This window comes from Zalophus californianus, chromosome 8 (assembly GCF_009762305.2).
Source record: "Zalophus californianus isolate mZalCal1 chromosome 8, mZalCal1.pri.v2, whole genome shotgun sequence".
In the NCBI taxonomy this organism is placed as follows: domain Eukaryota; kingdom Metazoa; phylum Chordata; class Mammalia; order Carnivora; family Otariidae; genus Zalophus; species Zalophus californianus.
Genome location: NC_045602.1, coordinates 81,111,860 through 81,129,600, shown reverse-complemented (window position 1 = coordinate 81,129,600; position 17,741 = coordinate 81,111,860). Strand labels below are relative to the sequence as shown.

Here is a 17,741-nt window from a genome sequence, read left to right as displayed (position 1 = left end):
TGATCTACTCTCTCTCCTTGTGTATGCTTGAAATCTTACAGAATAAAATAGAACTGCTGGTGAGCAAAATCTCAGGCACTATTTTGTATGTGTGTATGCCACTTTTGCACAGATTTCTTAATTTGTTAGGTTTGCATAATTTGAGAATTTCTTCTCAAGTGTACAGACTTTGTAGTCAGAGAGCTGTGTCACAGCCAGTATCCCAAATGCTTCCCAACTGCACCGCTCAGCAAATCTATTTCAAAAGCTTGGGGGAAGGAGGGAATGGAACCAAAGGAAATGAAGAGGGGGGGTGGAAATTTAACAATGAACCTGCCCAAACTGTTACCATAAAGAACGCCCACCTCTTAAAGCCACTTAATAAACATTCAGGTTTCATTCTTTCTTTCTTCTTATGGTTTAAAAATGGACTGTTGGCTTCTAGTTCACTTTACACTACCCTTCACATCCATCCATGCTGACCGAGGAAGATACAAACAATCCAACTACTGTGTAACCAGGTCAAAAACAAGCTTCGGCTAACTCACTTGGAAGAGTACACTCACCACTTAGATTTGGCCAGAAAAACTGGGTTAGAAAAAACCAACTGGGGCTTAAACAAACACTGGGGCTGGGGAGAATGTCTTAGAGCCAGTTACCAGGCCACTCAGTGAGTTGCAACACAATCTTTTCCAAAATTTTCCAAAGGCTTCCAAATTCAGTTGAGCCCAGCAGGCTGAGTTAACAGGGCTTCCTTTCAAATTCAAAAATCTGGCCCCGGCCCCAACAGTTAACCAACAAAACACATGCTAATTCACTTGAGATCACCTAAGAATACTGACTCAAGTTCAGAGCACAGGCCGGTACACAGCCCAGGCCAGGGGAAGTTGGAGCTGGGGAGAGGCGTTCAAGGGACAGATAAACCCTATTCATAAAGTATAAAAGAGACAAAAGGATCCACACTTAATTTGGCCTAAGAAAATGTCTACAGTCAGCTTCCAACCCCCTCCCTCCATTTCTAATGAGACAATGACAATTCTTCATGGTGAACCACAAAGCCCTGTTCATATTTTTTTTCTAGCCCCTTGTATTCACTAACAGCCAGAAAACACCACCAGCGCAGATTACTTTTAGAAAAGGTTTACCAATAAGAAATAAATCAGGACAGGGGAAATTTAACATTCTGTTTCAAATCTTCAAGGCCTGTGCCTCCATTACCCACAGCTCTTTCAGAAGCTCTAGAATGTGCTCTGAATAAAATGGTCACATCAGGTGTTAGCTACTCAGAGTAGACTCATAGTCTCCAGATTTGTTATTTTGATTTACCGTTGGGGGGCAGGCGTTAAAAAAAGAGACAGGCCTGGGGTGGGTGTGAAATCTGGGCATCCTCTTGACTCCTGGCTCTCCCTCATCTGTTTCTATTACACACCTGTCAAACAGGTTATTCCTGGAATTCAGATTTTATAATCCTCATGCTGTAATTCTTCCTGCTCCTGGTGCCCAAACACACACCCCTCCCTGTTTCCCCAAAATATGTATGTATCCATCAGCAGCATGTATGATAAAGTTAAGCAGCAGTCCCAGGTTAACACCAAACTCCTCACCTTGAGCACTTTGCAAACATTAAGACGAGGCAACACGAGGACAATTTTCAAGACGGCCAAGGCAGTGGTTTAGGATAATCATAGGCCAGGCCTGCCTATACTGAATTTTAATTAAGACACACAAACTCAGAAGGCTGGAACTGGGCAAAACGAAAGAATTAAGGTTGCCTTATGGAAAAATGTTTTCCCATTTTACTGAAGAAAAGTGCATGCCTAAGAGTGTAGCTTATTTTCCTTATCTCAAAGCCAGGAAATGAGGTCTTTTAAGGCCAGCCTGAATATAAACTCCTGTTTAAAAACAGAGGGACTGCAAGGCGAAACCCCTTTCCCAAGTTTGGCCAAGTGGCGTGGCCTCCAGTCAGCAGCGTGTTTATCACCCTTCTCCTCGTCCCCCAACAAGAAGTTTCAACGTGCCACGGGAAACAAAGACGGCGCCTCACACCGACCTTATAGACTTGTCCATAGGTGCCATTTCCAACCACTTCCACCAGCTCAAAAATCCCAGCAGGATCCTAGAGAAGAGGAGGGGAGGGGTTAGAATTTTAAAAGCAGCACAACAATGAATAAATAAAGCGGGGCAGTTGGAGATAAAGGGCGACTGCAAACCCGGCGGGCTTCGCCCCGCGCGGTCCCCCAGCGCCCGAGGCCGCGCCCGGGGGCGCGGGGGACGCGGGGCGCGGCGGGGCGGGGGCGTCGGCGGAGAGTCGCGCCCCGCCGCCCGGCACATGCCGACGCAGGCAGACAAAGGGGCCGCCGCGCCCGAGGCTCTGCCCGCGGCGGCGCCCGAGCGCCCGGAGGGCCAGGGCGCGGCCCCGGCTCCCCGCTCCCGGCGCGCCCGCGGCGGGGCCCGTCGTGGCCACTCACCCGCAGGGAGGAGAGGTCGATGTCCACCAGACTTTTTGCAGGGGAGTCGTTCGCCATTTTTCCTTTTTGCCACCAAACAAAATAGTACCAGTAATATTATCTGTTTCTCTATTTATTCCGTCACAGGCCAGGCCGCCGACGGTGCCTCCTCGCACGGGAGCGGGCGGCGGGGACTCCGCCTTGCGAGGCCAGGGGCGGCGGCGGCGGCGGCGGGCTGGTCGCGGTTCTCGGCCGGCCCGGGCCGCGCGCGGAGGGCGGACGGAGCGTGCGCGGGGCGGCGGCGTTCACACCATGGCGCGGGGCGGCCGTCAGGCCCCCGGGCGTCGCCCGCCGCCTCAGGCCCCGGCGCCCGCGCCCCGCGCCGCGCGCCTGGAGGACGGGCCCGGAGCGTGGGGCCGCGGCGCCGCCGAGAGTTGAGCGAGTGAGCGCGAGGCAGCGAGACAAAGATAACCCGGGAGGCGGGGGCGGAGGCGGGGAGGGAGGCGGGGAGGGAGGCGGGGAGGGAGGGGGCGGCGGCGGCGGCGGTGAGGGAGGAGGAGAAACGGGACACCGAAAATATATTCTGAGGAGAGAGAAAACAGCTCCCCCTCTCCTTCCCCGGCAGGAAAAACGAGCGGAAACGCACTCCCAGCCCGAGCCCCGCTGGGGAGGGCGCGGGGCGAGCCGCCCGCGCGGCGTGAATATTCAGCAGGGGTGGGGCCCGAACAATGGCCGGCCGGCGGGCAGCGCACACAGTGGCCGGGACGCGGCGGGCGGCCGGCGGGGCGCTCGCGGAAAGGGCTAGAGTAGGGATGAGACGGACCGGGACGTCCCCGGTGAGGTGCCGAAGGTGAGGAAACGCCCCATCTCGCACTAACAATAAAGGGAGCAGAAGTGACCTGGACCCTGGCCGCAAACGCACGGAGGCGGAGGGACCCTTGTCTTCGGGAGGGGCTCCATCGCGCCCCGCCGGCCGGCCGGCCGCGCCCGGGCTCTAAAGGGACGCGGAGGGGGTGTAGCCACCCCCAGCGACAAGGGGCCTCCCTTTTTCCCCTCACCCCCCGCGTATCCCATCCCTTTCCCCCACCATCAGATTCTATACCCCTAAGACCCTCATTTCCGGTTTCCCTACACGGTTTTCTTTTCCTCTCTATCTTGCAGGCTACGTTTGTGACAGGCTTGTAGGTGCGGAATTCGATGAGCATCACCTGGCCGCCGGGTCCCAAGGCTTTCGGTGGAAACAGTACCCAAAACAGCGCTCTCTTCCTTACCTCCCTCAGTAGGTGAGCACTGTGTTTGGAGCCCTAAGTGCTAACTCCCCGTTCTGTGCCTGGAGATCGTTAAGGATCGATGAACGGGCTTCTGCCAGCAACTTTGGAAGCTTGTCGGTAGTTAGGTAATTTGATCCTGTTAAAAGGAATATATTGTCTGTGCACAACAGTCATTTTTATCACATCCCTCCACTGTACAAAAACTTTCAATGGCTCCCTATTACCTCACACCAGGTTTTCAAACCGAAGTGCATCAGAATCACCAGGAAGGATTGTAAAAGCACTGATTGCTGACCCCATCTCCAGAGTTCAGCAGGTCTGGGGATAGGCCTGAGAATATGAATTTCTAACAAGTTGTCAGATGATGCTAACGTTGCTGTTACAGGGATCACACTTGGGGAACAAGAGCCTTACAGGATAAAAATCTAAGGCCCTTCACAATTAGGCTTCACAAACATCACCGTCATCATCATCTACCAGTTCTTGCTTTATGTACAGTACCCAATTTAACCTGTCCTGTAGCCCTTGTGTATTAGTATCCACATTTTAAGGATAAGGAAACCAAAGAACTGAAAGATAAGAAATGTGCCTAAATTTCTTAAAAGCACAGCCTGGAAGTAGAGCAGGGATTCTCACTAGGTCAGCCTACTCTGAAAATCCAGGATTCTGATTCAGCCAAGTTAATCTTTTACCCAGAATATGTTTAGCACTCTCCTGCCTCTCAACGGTTTGGTTTCCAAGATTTTCAACTATGAGAATCCCTTGTAAGGGACTCCTGGAATCCTTTGATTAGGAAAATCATGGTAACCAACATGTTGCTCTAAATTTAGTAGTACTTTTAAATGATTTTGTTTTTTAATGTATTCACAGCAATGGCATTATCTGTGTGTAAATAATTATTTACTCATAGAGCTAGGTTGGTAAGCATGTGAAATTTCAGACCATATTACTACTAATAGTATTTTAATAGTATTTATTATTAATAATAGATAACACATATTCCGTCCCAAAAATGTGCTAAGTCCTTTATGTACATTATCTCATTATTCTTCACATTAACCCCGAATGGTAGGTACTTTTATTTTTCCCACTTTACACATTAAGAAACCAATGTTTAAAGAAGTTAATTGACTTGCTTGGTGTGCACAGCTGAACCCAATGCAGAAATGCAGCCCCTTCCGCCCCCCTGCCCCCCACCCCAAGCCAACCTCCCTCTACAGGTTCACTCATGATATTGAGGCCCAACTCAGACCACTGCCTTCTTCTCTGCCTGGCCAGATTCTCCATCACCTCAAGCTCAACTCAGAAACCAACTCTTCTTTTTCCTACAAGCTTTCTCTGAATCTCTCCTAAACTGCTATTGCCCATGTTATCATTGTGACAGTTACTTCTCATTTTCAATTCAGGACCTTTTCTTGAAGTGCCTTACAGAGCACAAGACACAGACTTAGCCATTGCCCAAGATATAAGGAAGATGAAGCCAGCTACCCTCAAAGAACTTACAATTTGATAATGGGTATAAGACAGTTTCACAAGTATCTATAGTTAAAGGCAGAACATTATAAATTCGGGCTGTATAGAAAGAACATTAAACAGGTCTAGTGGAAAGTATGCTAGATTTGAGGCAAAACGGAACTAGGTTTGAACCTAGTTCTATCATTTGTGCAACCTTGAACATGTTTAAATTCTGAGCCTCTGTTTCGTCTTCTGTTTACGAGATGAAGATCAGAGGTTAGAAGAGCCATGAAGGGGCCATCTCAAGAGCACAGGCCAAAGGAATAAGGCCTGGAGAAAGGAGATACAAGGTCTTGGGCTATTAGACTCTCTTAAGACTTGGCATCTGATGGGATGCCAGAGTCAGTGTAGACAAGGGGGTAAAAGATTTGCTGGTGGCCCAGAGCTTTGTTCACACTTGGGAGGATACTGTCAGGCACAGAGGAAAGGATAGGAGTTGTTGAGTGGTGGTGACAAAAGAAGGTTTAGTTTTGGACTCTGTGGGAAGTTAGTTATCTTTTCACGCAGAAGCAGTGACACCTGCCCAGCTTGTAACTCCGCTTGAGATCCAAGGGTAAGGACCATTTTCTCAATCAGCAGCCCTATGTTAGCCCAGGCTGCCATAATAAAATCCCATAGACTGTGTGGCTTCAATAACAGAGATTTATTTTCCCGTAGTTCTGGAGGCTAGAAATCCAAGATCAATGTTCCAGCTGATTTGTTTTCTGGTGAGAGCTGTCTCCCTGTCTTGCAGATAGCCACCTTTTCACTATTGTCCTCACATGGGTTTTTCTCAGTGCTAGTACCCGGGGTGGGGGGGGGGATGGGGGAAGCCATCTGGTGTCTCATCTTCTAAGGACACCTACCCTATTCTATCAGGGCCTCACCTTTATGACCTTATGAATTTAAACTTAATTATTTCCTTAGAGACCCCATCTCCAGATACAGCCATGCTAAGGCTTAGGGTTTCAATATAAGGGGGACACAAACATTCAGTCCATAACAAGCCATGTGCAATACATAATATCAGGAAGTAGACTTAAGTCATGGCCCTTGTCCTTAAGAATCTATCTGAGAACACAAACCCACCCAAAAAGATAATCAAGATAATAATTTGGAAAATAGATGCTACTTTGGCATTTTAGGCTGGAGGAAAAGATAGCTTGCTTAGACAAAGAATGTGAAGTTGAAAATGAGGAAACTGGCCACACTGGGCCAGAGGACTCATTTCAGAGAACCCCGAGAGATAAATCTAGACTGGTTAGGTGGGACCGGGAGACCCAGCTGAGGCATGCGTGAGGTGGAGTCAAAAACAGAAGCCAAATTATCAGTCAAGTCAAGGAAGGAGCAGCCTAGCCTTGGCTTCCAAGAGCCCCAGTGGCAGGTTAGATGCTTATGTGTTTAGCTGGCTGTGGGATATAAGTGTGCATCTTCCCAGGGTACAATGGGCCAGTGGGCAATTATCTCACCCAGTCACAGAAATCCCGAGGGGAGCTCAATTATGCAAGAAGTTGTCAATGACAACCACTGTACGTCACTTTACTTATTTCCTAGTTTTTCCTTTGTTGCAAAAATATTGGTGGCAATTTTTAACAGTATGAGGAAGGGCAAGGAGGGCAGCAGATCTGTGACACTGGACTGCATGAATATAACTTAAGAGCTCAGGGTTAGTGAGGACTTAGGACGCCTGAAAATAAATGTTGGAAGTAGGGAGGTGAGCAGGGGGAATTGAGTCAAGCAAAGGAAGCAGTGGTGGAATGTGTTCAGGAAAATCTCAGAGAGGGGAAAGCCTGGCTTAGGGGTCAGAGATCTGAGTTCCTCTTCTCTGATGGACAAGTTGTTGAGCAAATGCTCACCCTCTCTGCCCCTCAGTGTTCTAACATGTGAGATTAGGGGGTTGGATGGAAATGACTGAAAGATCCTCTTAGGACCTTAGAGACTCTCATTTATATAACCCAGGCCTCAGCCCTACATCTGCTCATACCTCTTAGCCAGAGTGGAAAGGGGTTGATATGAGCAACGGAAGTTCATGGAACATGTGGATACTTGTAGATTTGGCAGCAAAGCTCAGTCATTTAAAAGCCATCTTTGAGCATTGGTAGAGAGAATAAGAATCTTTTTTGACTGGCATTATCAGTTGAATTAAAAGGAAGCAAGTACTCTAGTGCACAACAGGCTGGAAGGCGAGGGATGCAGAAGCAGATCAAATGGGCAACAAAAGAAGAAGCAGACCAGAAGCAAGACAAACATCCTACCCTAGCTACCAGGGCTATCAATGCTGTCACTTCTGTGATGAGGAAGTCGTCTTAGCTCAGACCTCCCAAAAGGAGATCCTGACACAAAGATTTGGTGCAGGTAGTTTATTTAAGAGATGATTGCAGGAAGCCCAAGTGAAAGAGAAGGAAAAGTGAAACATGGAGATGAGCCAATGAGGAGTGTGTTAATGAGCAGGTTTTCACCCTGGGCAACTGGGCTAGATGTCCCTAGCTAGCTAGAAAAAGAAAATGTAGATTCCTCTTACTTTATGTGTTCATGGAAAAGTTTCTGGTAAACATATTTTTAAAAAAACGGAACAATATTTTAAACGCAGAGGAACTTGCTTTTTATAGAACACCTATTTGAAATGTTTTATGAAGGGGATTACTGTCTCTTAACTTATCCTTTTTGTAAATTTGTATTTTGCATGTAAGGATTGCTTCAAACAAGCTCCACTGTGAAAAGTCCTTTACCTACAAAATCCTCAAGGGACCTCAAAAATGAGGTCAGAGATAGCCCTAGCTTTAGAAATCAAGATGCAAGCCATAGGAAGTCGGGTGGGGACGTTAAATAGTTGTCAAGTATGTCTGGTTTTGATAGATGGTTGAGTGAGTGGAATCAGGCTCTGCCAACAAAAGGCCAAGGTAGGCCTGCTAGCTAAAGAGATAACAGACTTTTACTGATCACATATTTGTGTCCTAAGTCTCTATACAGCGAAATCTCAGGAAGTGACTAAATCAATGGGCCTCTCTAATGCTCAGCCATTTAATATCTCACAACTGAAATAGGATCATGAGTTTGAATATGATGCATCAGATCCTGGCCAATATGCATCAGAACCTCCACTGAAGAGGAGTTCAATCATAATCAAGTTTATCCCTTTAAAAATGAATGAACCACAAGTCTCCATTGGTGATATGCAAGTTGGCCAGTGCTATTGATTTGCAGTTCTCAGTTGATTATAGTGATTCCACTCTCAAAATCTTCTAAAATATGCTCTATAATAAAAGGTTAAGTGGTGACCTACCAATGATAAACTATGAACTGTAAATGCCATATTTATGAATTACAAAATTTGAGGCCTTTCCTATTCTTTTGAATAAATATAATTTTCATCTTTATCTTCTTATCTGTGTATATTCTATATTTAGTGGCCAACTAACTCAGGAAATATCATCAGGACCAGATCAAGAGGCCAGCCATGACTGTCATGGATCACCTGGATTTCTCCTAATCCTTGGCTACAGGCAGATCCGTGAGGTTAGTTGGGAGCGCGGACCCTGGTGTTGGGGAGAGGACGAGCTGGACAAGAATGTGTATCTAGATCAGCATAAAGTGTTTATCGCTCCTAGACATGCCACTCAGAGTCACAAAAAGGAAAGACCACTTATTCTCACAGAATCGCATCTTTTATTGCATTTGAACTTACCATTATTAGCTGCCTACCTGTATTCAGATTTATAATAGTACTTGTGGAGAAAGAGTTACACAAAAATGATTTTTAGAATTCACAACTTAGCTTTTCAGTTATATAGAGAGGAGAAAATGCAGAGGAAGTGGAGTGCCAATAGATGGCAAGAGGAATTGAAGAGGGAATGCTCTGGATATGGCAACAACATAAACCAACTTATAAATGTCACCACCCATTTTGAAATTTCCAGGAACTGGGAACAAGACAGTCATTCAGAAGAGATAACTAGGCCTAGGAAAAATTGAAAAGCTATTTTTCATAACTTAATTCTTTACACACAACAGACCTTAAGAAACTCCCTTTCTGTATAGCCATTTTACACATGGAGTGGATGAAGAACTAGACGATGTGTTCTCTTTTACAAAAGGTGTTTCCCTAAGCCCTGGGGTTTCCTGGAGGCAGTTCAGGGGCTGCCTGGATCCCAAGGGACGGTTAGGGAATTGGTAATAGGACTGCTGAGCTTGTTGCCTGGCCCTCCCTGTCATCACACGGGTTCTGCTTTTCTATGTTTTATAAATGGGGAATATGAGTAACAGTTTATGAAGATAAGGTTTCCATGGCTGAGAAAAGTTTGCAAATCACAAGCTAAGGTATACCTAGAACCAAGATTTCTATGATCACATGACACAGATATCTGTTAGGTAGATTTATGCTGAGCTCAAAACAAAGCAGCACTTAAGGCATTTTTAAATCATGGCCGTGAACTGAGTGGAAATGATGCAGGAGTGGGAATCAGGAAACCAGATTCTGGTTCTACCACAGTCTATACTGTCACAGCCTGGTGTCATGAGACCAAGTAGTCACTAACCAGTTCACTAATTATCAAATGCTTCACTCTCATACTACCTCTTATACATAGATCTGAGAATTCCTGTCTTAAGTATGATCATGATCTATTAGGGTCTACTTGATGGCCTGTTTTTTTACTAAATAACCTACCTCCAATTTCTCATACAGCACAATGTAGAGAGAATTGATGAGATGATTTTTAATTTCTTAGAGTCAGATCCAATAGAATGACTGAAAAAATGAAAACATTAGAATAATAAAATAGAGTTGCCCAAAAATAATCTGGGCAACACTGCTTATATTGACAAATTTCAAGGATGTTTACCAAAAGTTTGTAGTAATATAGAAATGTATGTTATTGCGCTAATTGAAAATATCACTATAAGTTGGTATGAGATTATAGTCATAGCTGCACAAAAGTTAAAAACTATTTAAAGGAAAAATTGGGAGGAAATACATCAAATTTTAGTACTCTTTGGCTGGCAAAACTGTGAATGATATTTTTTCCTTCTTCCAAGACATGTTCTACAAATTCTCTCTACAAACATACCTTATTTTAGGAATTAAAAAATATAAACTGACATTGTAAAAGAAAATGAAATAAAGTGATTGGATTAGTTTCCTAGGGCTGCCCTAACAAAGTACCATAAGCTGGGTGGCTTAAAACAACAGAAATGTATTGTCTCACAATCTGGAGGCCAGAAGTCTGAAGTCAAGGTGTTGGTAGGCAACGCTCCCTCTGAAACCTGTAGGAGAGTCAGTCCTTCCCTGCCTCTTCCTGACTTCTGGTAGTTTAATGGCAATTTTTGGCATTCCTTGGCTCACAGTTGCATAGCTCCAATCACATGGCGTTTCCTTTGTGTCTTCACATGGCCATCTTCTCATAAGGACTCCAGTCATATTGGATTAAGGGTCCACCTACTCCAGTATGACTGTATCTTAACTAATTATATCTTCAACAACCCTGCTTCCACATAAGGACACATTCTGAGGTACTGGGGTTTAGGGATTCAGCATGTCTTTCTTTGGGAGGACACAATTCAACCTATAACAGTAATTTAACCATTCTGATATTTCTTATAGAAGTTAAAGACCATTATTCTTTCTGACCCTAATTTGGTGGTTTCCATTTTAGCACATGGATAGTTTAGAAAAGTGGTGGTTTTGATAGTTTTTACTATGACTTCTTCACCTGCTCTCTTGCCATCCCTCTCCTTATCTAACATGTATTTATTAGGCACACACTGAGTTCGTAGCACTGTGTAAAACCCATAAAATTTAAAAATCACACAAAACTTCCTTCTAACCATTAGCTACAAGTTGCTTTCATTTACACTGTAATTTTCAGATAGACTGATGTTATAATAAATGACTTCAGCTTGCAAATCACCATAAAGAATTATCCTAAGTTAGACTGTAAACAAATTTCTTAGACCTCTTTACAAATATATTACAGACAGAAAAAAAAAAAAAACAAAACAGAAAAAAGCTAAAGAGGAAATGGTCCAAATAGAAATTAATTTTGCTTGTTGTAAAGCCAAAAGGAATATTTTTCGGCATAGAGTTATCCCCAGTTTGGTTGGGATATTTGTAAATAAGCTAAATGTTTTTAAGTAGTGTCTTACTGGCTTTGAACTATTCTTTGTGACTTTCCCCCACTGTGTTGCTAGAAATAGCTTTTTTTTTTTTTTTTTTTTTTCTTTTTTTTTAATTTTATTATGTTATGGTAGTCACCATACAATACATCATTAGTTTTTGATGTGGTGATCCACGATCCATTGTTTTCGTATAACACCCAGTGCTCCATGCAGTACGTGCCCTCCTTAATACCCATCACTGGGCTAACCAATCCCCCCACTCCCCTCCCCTCTAGAACCCTCAGTTTGTTTCTCAGAGTCCATAGTCTCTCATGGTTCATCTCTCCCTCCGATTCCCCCCCCATTTTTCCCTTCCTTCTCCTAGTGTCCTCCATGCTGTTCCTTATGTTCCACAAATAAGTGAAACCATATGATAATTGACTTTCTCTGCTTGACTTATTTCACTTAGCATAATCTCCTCCAGTCCCATCCATGTTGAGGTAAAAGTTGGGTATTCATCCTTTCTGATGGCTGAGTAATATTCCATTGTATATATGGACCACATCTTCTTTATCCATTCATCTGTTGAAGGGCATCTCGGCTCTTTCCACAGTTTGGCTATTGTGGACATTGCCACTATGAACATTGGGGTGCATATGGCCCTTCTTTTCACTACATCTGTGTCTTTGGGGTAAATACCCAGGAGTGCAATTGCTGGGTCATAGGGTAGCTCTATTTTTAAATTTTTGAGGAACCTCCACACTGTTTTCCAAAGTGGTTGTACCAACTTGCATTCCCACCAACAGTGTAAGAGGGTTCCCCTTTCTCCACAACCTCTCCAACATTTGTTGTTTCTTTCCCTGTCCATTTTTGCCATTCTAACTGGTGTAAGGTGGTATCTCAATGTGGTTTTGATTTGAATTTCCCTGATGGCTAATGATGAACATTTTTTCATGTGTCTGTTAGCCATTTGTATGTCTTCTTCAGAGAAGTGTCTTTTCATATCTTCTGCCCCCTTTTTGACTTGATTATTTGTTTTTTGGGTGTTGAGTTTGAGAAGTTCTTTATAGATCTTGGATACCAGCCCTTTATCTGTAGTGTCATTTGCAAATATCTTCTCCCATTCTGTGGGTTGCCTCTTCGTTTTGTTGACTGTTTCCTTTGCTCTGCAGAAGCTTTTTATCTTGATGAAGTCCCAAAAGTTCATTTTTGCTTTTGTTTCACTAGCTTTTGGAGAGGGTTCTTTTTTTTTTAATTGAAAATTAAGCACGTTTATTTAATTTTTTGAAAAGATGCTGTCTTTTGCTAAGTTTGACAGAATTCCTTGATGTAATACTGTACCTAAGGGAATATATTGTGGCATGGATAAAAAAAGGATGACTTTTTTTATATTTTCTAAATATGATTATATTGCTGCTGCATGCCTTTGGAAGCAAAAATATTTATTTCCCTTGTTACATCCATGCATTTATTTTAATGAGTATTTATGAGACTCAATGAGATATTCAAATCAGCATGTGTATTCCATTGTGCAGTTATTCCCTTTTATTTCCATTTTCTGGTTAGGAATGCTTTGTTTGTGTCTAAAAAGCTAAGGAAATTAAATGCAAGGCTCTGTCAATACAATGCAACTTTACTGTGTACAAGTCAGGAAATTAGAATATGTCGTTCCTCCAGCAGCTGGTATTGGGCTACTCTGAACAATTTATGTCAGAAAAGTTAAAGTGGGGCCCTTTTTTCTCACGAAGATTTTATCAGGATACAAAAGAATATCGCTTCTCCCCACTGAGTGCACAGGACTCTTGGCAGGGCTGACCCAGCCAGATGGGAAGAAGGTGCCCTCCAGCTCTGGCCCCTGGGTCCTCAACCTTTTCCCCTCCCAACATCCTTTCTGTACTCTGCAAGAAGGCAGCCACAAATCAGACTGACCCACTGCCTGTGCTTATGTCACAGGGGGAGAGTGCGGCAGAATGCAGGGCTCTCCTGCTGCTGCTACTTTCTGGGTGCTCACCATGTGCCAGGCACTATACTTCAGCACTTTATCTGTATTATTTAAGCCTTGCATGACCCTGTGTAGCAAGTACTTTTGTTGTCCCCTTGTCATCAACGAGAAAACTAAACGCAGAAACGTTAAGTAATTTGGCCGTGATTGCACCTTTAGAAAGTAGCAAATCCAGGATTAAACACCAGATTCACGTGGACAACTCATGCTTTTGACCAGTAAATTTTAGGTAACTTAAGTTTTGGAAGATCTAATTCTCTAATGCAAAAGAGGGATTTTTAAAAATTACATTCTTTTGATTATAAATATACATATATTCATTGAAGAAAATACAGAGAAAAAATACAAATTCACCTATAATCCTTACCAACAATAATTAAAATATATGTACTTTGTTTTCATAGGCATGTGTGTGGGTGTGCACCTGTGTGCGCGTGTGTTTAATATAATTAGAATTGTGCAGTTTGGTGACCTGCTTCTTTTCACTTCATATGTTATGCACATTTCAACATCATTAAATATTCTCTTACAATCTAATTTTTAATAGCTGTGTTGACTGTAATATGATTTATTTAACCAATCTTGTGTAGTTACATTATTTCTAATCAGTCACCGTTTTAAATATCACACATGCTAGTATTTCCTTAAGTTAAATTCCTAGGAGTGGAATTGAAAAATCAAAGACTATGAACATTTGTAAAGTTCTTGGTATATTTTGTCAAACTCTCTCCAAAAAGGCTTTGCCAAATTCTGAGATGGGAAGGTTTGAAGGTGAGTATTTCAAGTTCCAGTAACAGGCTCTAGTACAGGAGATATCGTGGGGAAATGTAGACCACCTATTACTTCTCAAGACATACCTTATGGGTAGCCTCCCGATGTTTCCTAGTGGAGTCCAAGAAGGACCCATGGACTACCAGAGAAGGGCTGGAACAGAGGATGTACACTGCCTGTTCAAGGCTGTAAGTTCAGTGATCCCTGAGAAGTATGAAACTACTGCTTCTCAGTAAGTAAAGCAAGTTGCAAAGATTGCAGGACATTTACTAGTTAACAAAGTGTGTTCCTGCTCACTATTTCCTCTGATCTTTGTCACAGCCTTGAAATGATACAGCTTTATGACCATTGGCATCTTGCAGAGAATCATGGCCAGATTTAGGTGAGGGGACTTACTCAAGGTCACACCACTTCATGCAGAGAAGCCTAGACGATGTCTGGCTTGTCCTGCTCTCCTATATCAGGCTGCCTCTCCTCAAGAGAAAAGCTTCTATGTAAAAGATTCTGTCACTTGACAAGTGGAAATACTTGCTATTATATTGAACTTGCTCTACAAGTAATTATCTTTATTTTTCTACATTTGCTAAATTCCAGCTGCATAGATGCTGTCCTAAACACAGATAGTACTGAGCTTTTGGGCTAGCAAGCTTGAGAAACTAACAAGCCTGGCAAATGTGAGAAATGAGGGGAATGCACTTAGTTAACATGGGGTCTGAAAAAGGGCACTTTGGGCAATTACATGTCTGGTTACACATTCTTGACAACTATTTAGAGCTCTAAATAACTGTGCAAAGACAATGTCCAGTTTGTTGGTTTGAACAAAGGCAAACGGGCTCAACCCAAAGTGTGAGCCCGTGTGCCATTTTGGAATGTCAAAACCAGAAAGCCAGGGATTATCATGTGTGATGTGTACTTAAATTCACTAAAAATGAAGAAAAACAAAACCTAGAGAGTAGTTCCAGGTTTGCCTATTTATTTCAGATGTATTTAATGTTACAAACACACAACAATATAAACTTTACCAGACGCTTCTCTTATACAGTGTTAAACTGGGGCAAGAATAGGAAGCATGAGATAATTTGTAAAAGAAGTAAATTGTAGCTGTAGCTCTTTAGGGACTTGGCTACTATGTGGGTTTTATGTGACTCTGTGACTCTAAAGTAACCATGGTGGACACCCAGGAGAATTTAGAGAAGAGCATGTTGAACCCTGAAATTGACTCTTATGGGGAAGATGAGTGATAAAGTGTGGATAACATGGAGGCTTTAATATTTTATGTTTTAATTTGCATATTAAAACATGTTTAACATTAAAAATATATTTTTCATGGTGTTCCTACATAGATGGCTCTAGAAAGAGCATGCAAAGATAGCAATATTATAGCAAATCTGTTATCCTGACTTTTCTAATTCTAAACTGTGATGGGATTGTGCAACTTTCTTTCATTTTATATCACGGACACTATAGTGCTACGTTCACTCATTCTAAACTTAATAATAGTAAAACCATTAGGTTAGCTGGTAATGGCTAGCATTTCATAACTTGATCTGGCTGTTCGGTTGTGTACAAATGTAAAATTTCATCATGGTGTACACTTAAGATTAGTGTGAGTTATACCTCAACTTAAAACAAAAACACTGCTGTGTTTGACAGGAATCAAAATGGAGAAGTATAAAGAAAGAACCTCAAATTAGGGAGGATAGATCAGAGTACTCTAATCCAAGCTTACCAGAGCAATTGAATGAAAATCAAGGGAGTTGTTAAAAACCCCCAAAATGGCAGGAAAGGCATGGAATCTGGACAAGACATTAAGGTCCTTGCCACCCAATGTAAGGGGGATCCAATTATTGGGGGCAGTTGTCAGAAATAATTATCCTGTTTCATGTGCATACCTCAGTGATTTGACACTGCTCTATAGATTGGCCACTTTGGTGTGGATTAATCCTCCCAGCCACAGGTGTGCACAATGGAGTTATCTCCTTCCAGGAAACTTCCTTAAAAGAGAGATCACAAAGCAGGGAGGAGGGATTTCAGAAATTCTTGTTGTCTTTACATCATTTCTATAGAAAAGTCAGAAGGCATTGAAGTAAAAATGAAATCCCTCCCTTGTACCCTCATCCATCATACCCTTCATTTTTCCAAAGGTGCCTCTTTATAACTACCCAACCAGCTACCCCCAACAAATATCCAAGGGACCTCACTGACTTTTGCTCAAAATAGTAATAATAAACATTATTACTATCTTTTACTATAAAGGACTAAGAAACAATAAATGACTGTCAACAGTTCACATTGCACACTTGAACAGAGCTGCTGAAGGATCCGATTTGTAGAAGGCAGGGCTATCTACCATTGACCGCATAGCTTATAAACCACAGAAATTTATTTCTCACAGTTCTGGAGTCTGGAAGTCAGATCAGGGCACCAGCATGGTCAGGTTCTGATGAGGACCTCATCTAGATTGCAGACAGCTGATTTCTCATGGTATTCTCAAGGCAGAAAGTGCAGAGAGAGCAGAAGCAAGCTCTAGCATGTCTTTTTGTAAAGGCACTAATCCCATTCATGAGGGCTTCACCCTCATGACCTAATTGCCTTCCAAAGACCCCGCCTCCTAATACCATCACATTGGGCATTAGGATTTCAACATGAATTTTAGAGGGCACATTCAGCCCATAGCAACCCCTTAGGGTGAGCACTGCTAGCGTTGCTTTCTTTCATTCATTTTCAAAGTATACATGTTACTGGTAGGGAAAACATGTTAAATTCCTAACATTTTAATGCAAACTAATATCTTTTTTTAAAAAGATTTTATATATTTATTTGACAGAGAGAGACAGTGAGAGAAAACACAAGCAGGGGGAGTGGGAGAGGAAGAAGCAGGCTTCCCACCGAGCAGGGAGCCCGATGCAGGGCTCAGTCCCAGGACCCTGGGATCATGATCCGAACTGAAGGCAGATGACACTTAACGACTGAGCCACCCAGGCACCCCGCAAACTGATGTGTTAGATGATTTTCTATATAAGAGAAAATAGACTGCTTGACAACTCTGAATATTCAAGTTAGGTGAAAGGTGGGTTGAGGGAGAAGAGCAAGTAAAGACATAAAAGTAAAAGGGGGAGTGTACCAAGAAATTCAAAAAGTTAACTGATTTGGCAAGACATCATAGTCTCCAGTGGGTGTGGACTATGAGACTGATGATAAAGTTCCCTCACTTAAACCCATTGGAAGTGGCTGTGAGGAAGCAATTTACACACAAATGTATCCTCTTTCCCTTTCCTTACTTTGTTTAAGAGACTAAAAAACGTATTTTTAAAATGAAGTACTAAATCAAGTTGGCTAACTGAAGAACTGAAGATATGATTTATCCTTGCCTCCATTAAATAACTTAAACAGAACTCTGGTAACACAAAAAAACATAAGAAATTTTCATACTCCAGAAATCTTAGGAATTCCTAGAAGACAAAGGGTGAATAGGACTGCATTGGTGGCAAAATAAGAAAAGGAAAATCCTGTTTAAAATTCAGGGCCACAAAAGCAATTCTAAAATTTCTCAACACTCAGCATAAAAGATTACAAAGAACAGGCCTGGACTTCCAAACAAATGTGAAGGCACTAAGTTAAATAACTATATTTGGAGCAGTCTTTTCCCTTCCCCTTCTTTCACTGTGCACATCCAGTGGTAAC

At 42.8% G+C, this 17,741-nt stretch overlaps 2 protein-coding genes across 55 annotated transcripts in view; one reads left to right on the top strand and one right to left on the bottom strand.

Annotated features, from left to right (window-relative positions):
- Nucleotides 1–2,652, bottom strand: part of MAP4K4 (mitogen-activated protein kinase kinase kinase kinase 4) — a 188,050-nt gene extending 185,398 nt beyond the window's left edge. For all 50 annotated transcript variants that reach the window (XM_027622421.2, XM_027622424.2, XM_027622430.2 and 47 more), the window contains exons 1-2: nucleotides 2,448–2,652; nucleotides 2,030–2,095 (exon numbers count right to left, since the gene is read on the bottom strand). In XM_027622421.2, coding sequence (XP_027478222.1) covers nucleotides 2,030–2,095; nucleotides 2,448–2,504 — 123 coding nt within the window. In that variant the 5' untranslated portion in view covers nucleotides 2,505–2,652. The remainder of the gene's footprint in view (nucleotides 1–2,029; nucleotides 2,096–2,447) is intronic.
- A 200-nt stretch (nucleotides 2,653–2,852) lies between these two features.
- The window catches only part of RFX8 (RFX family member 8, lacking RFX DNA binding domain), a 251,754-nt gene continuing 236,865 nt past the window's right edge, over nucleotides 2,853–17,741 (top strand). For 4 of the 5 annotated variants that reach the window (XM_027622418.2, XM_027622415.2, XM_027622411.2 and 1 more), the window contains exons 1-3: nucleotides 2,990–3,276; nucleotides 3,588–3,709; nucleotides 8,599–8,707. The gene's annotated coding sequence lies outside the window, so the exon portion shown is untranslated. Of the gene's footprint in view, nucleotides 2,869–2,989; nucleotides 3,277–3,587; nucleotides 3,710–8,598; nucleotides 8,708–17,741 lie in introns of those variants that run through there. The other variant, XM_027622412.2, reaches the window with a different exon arrangement.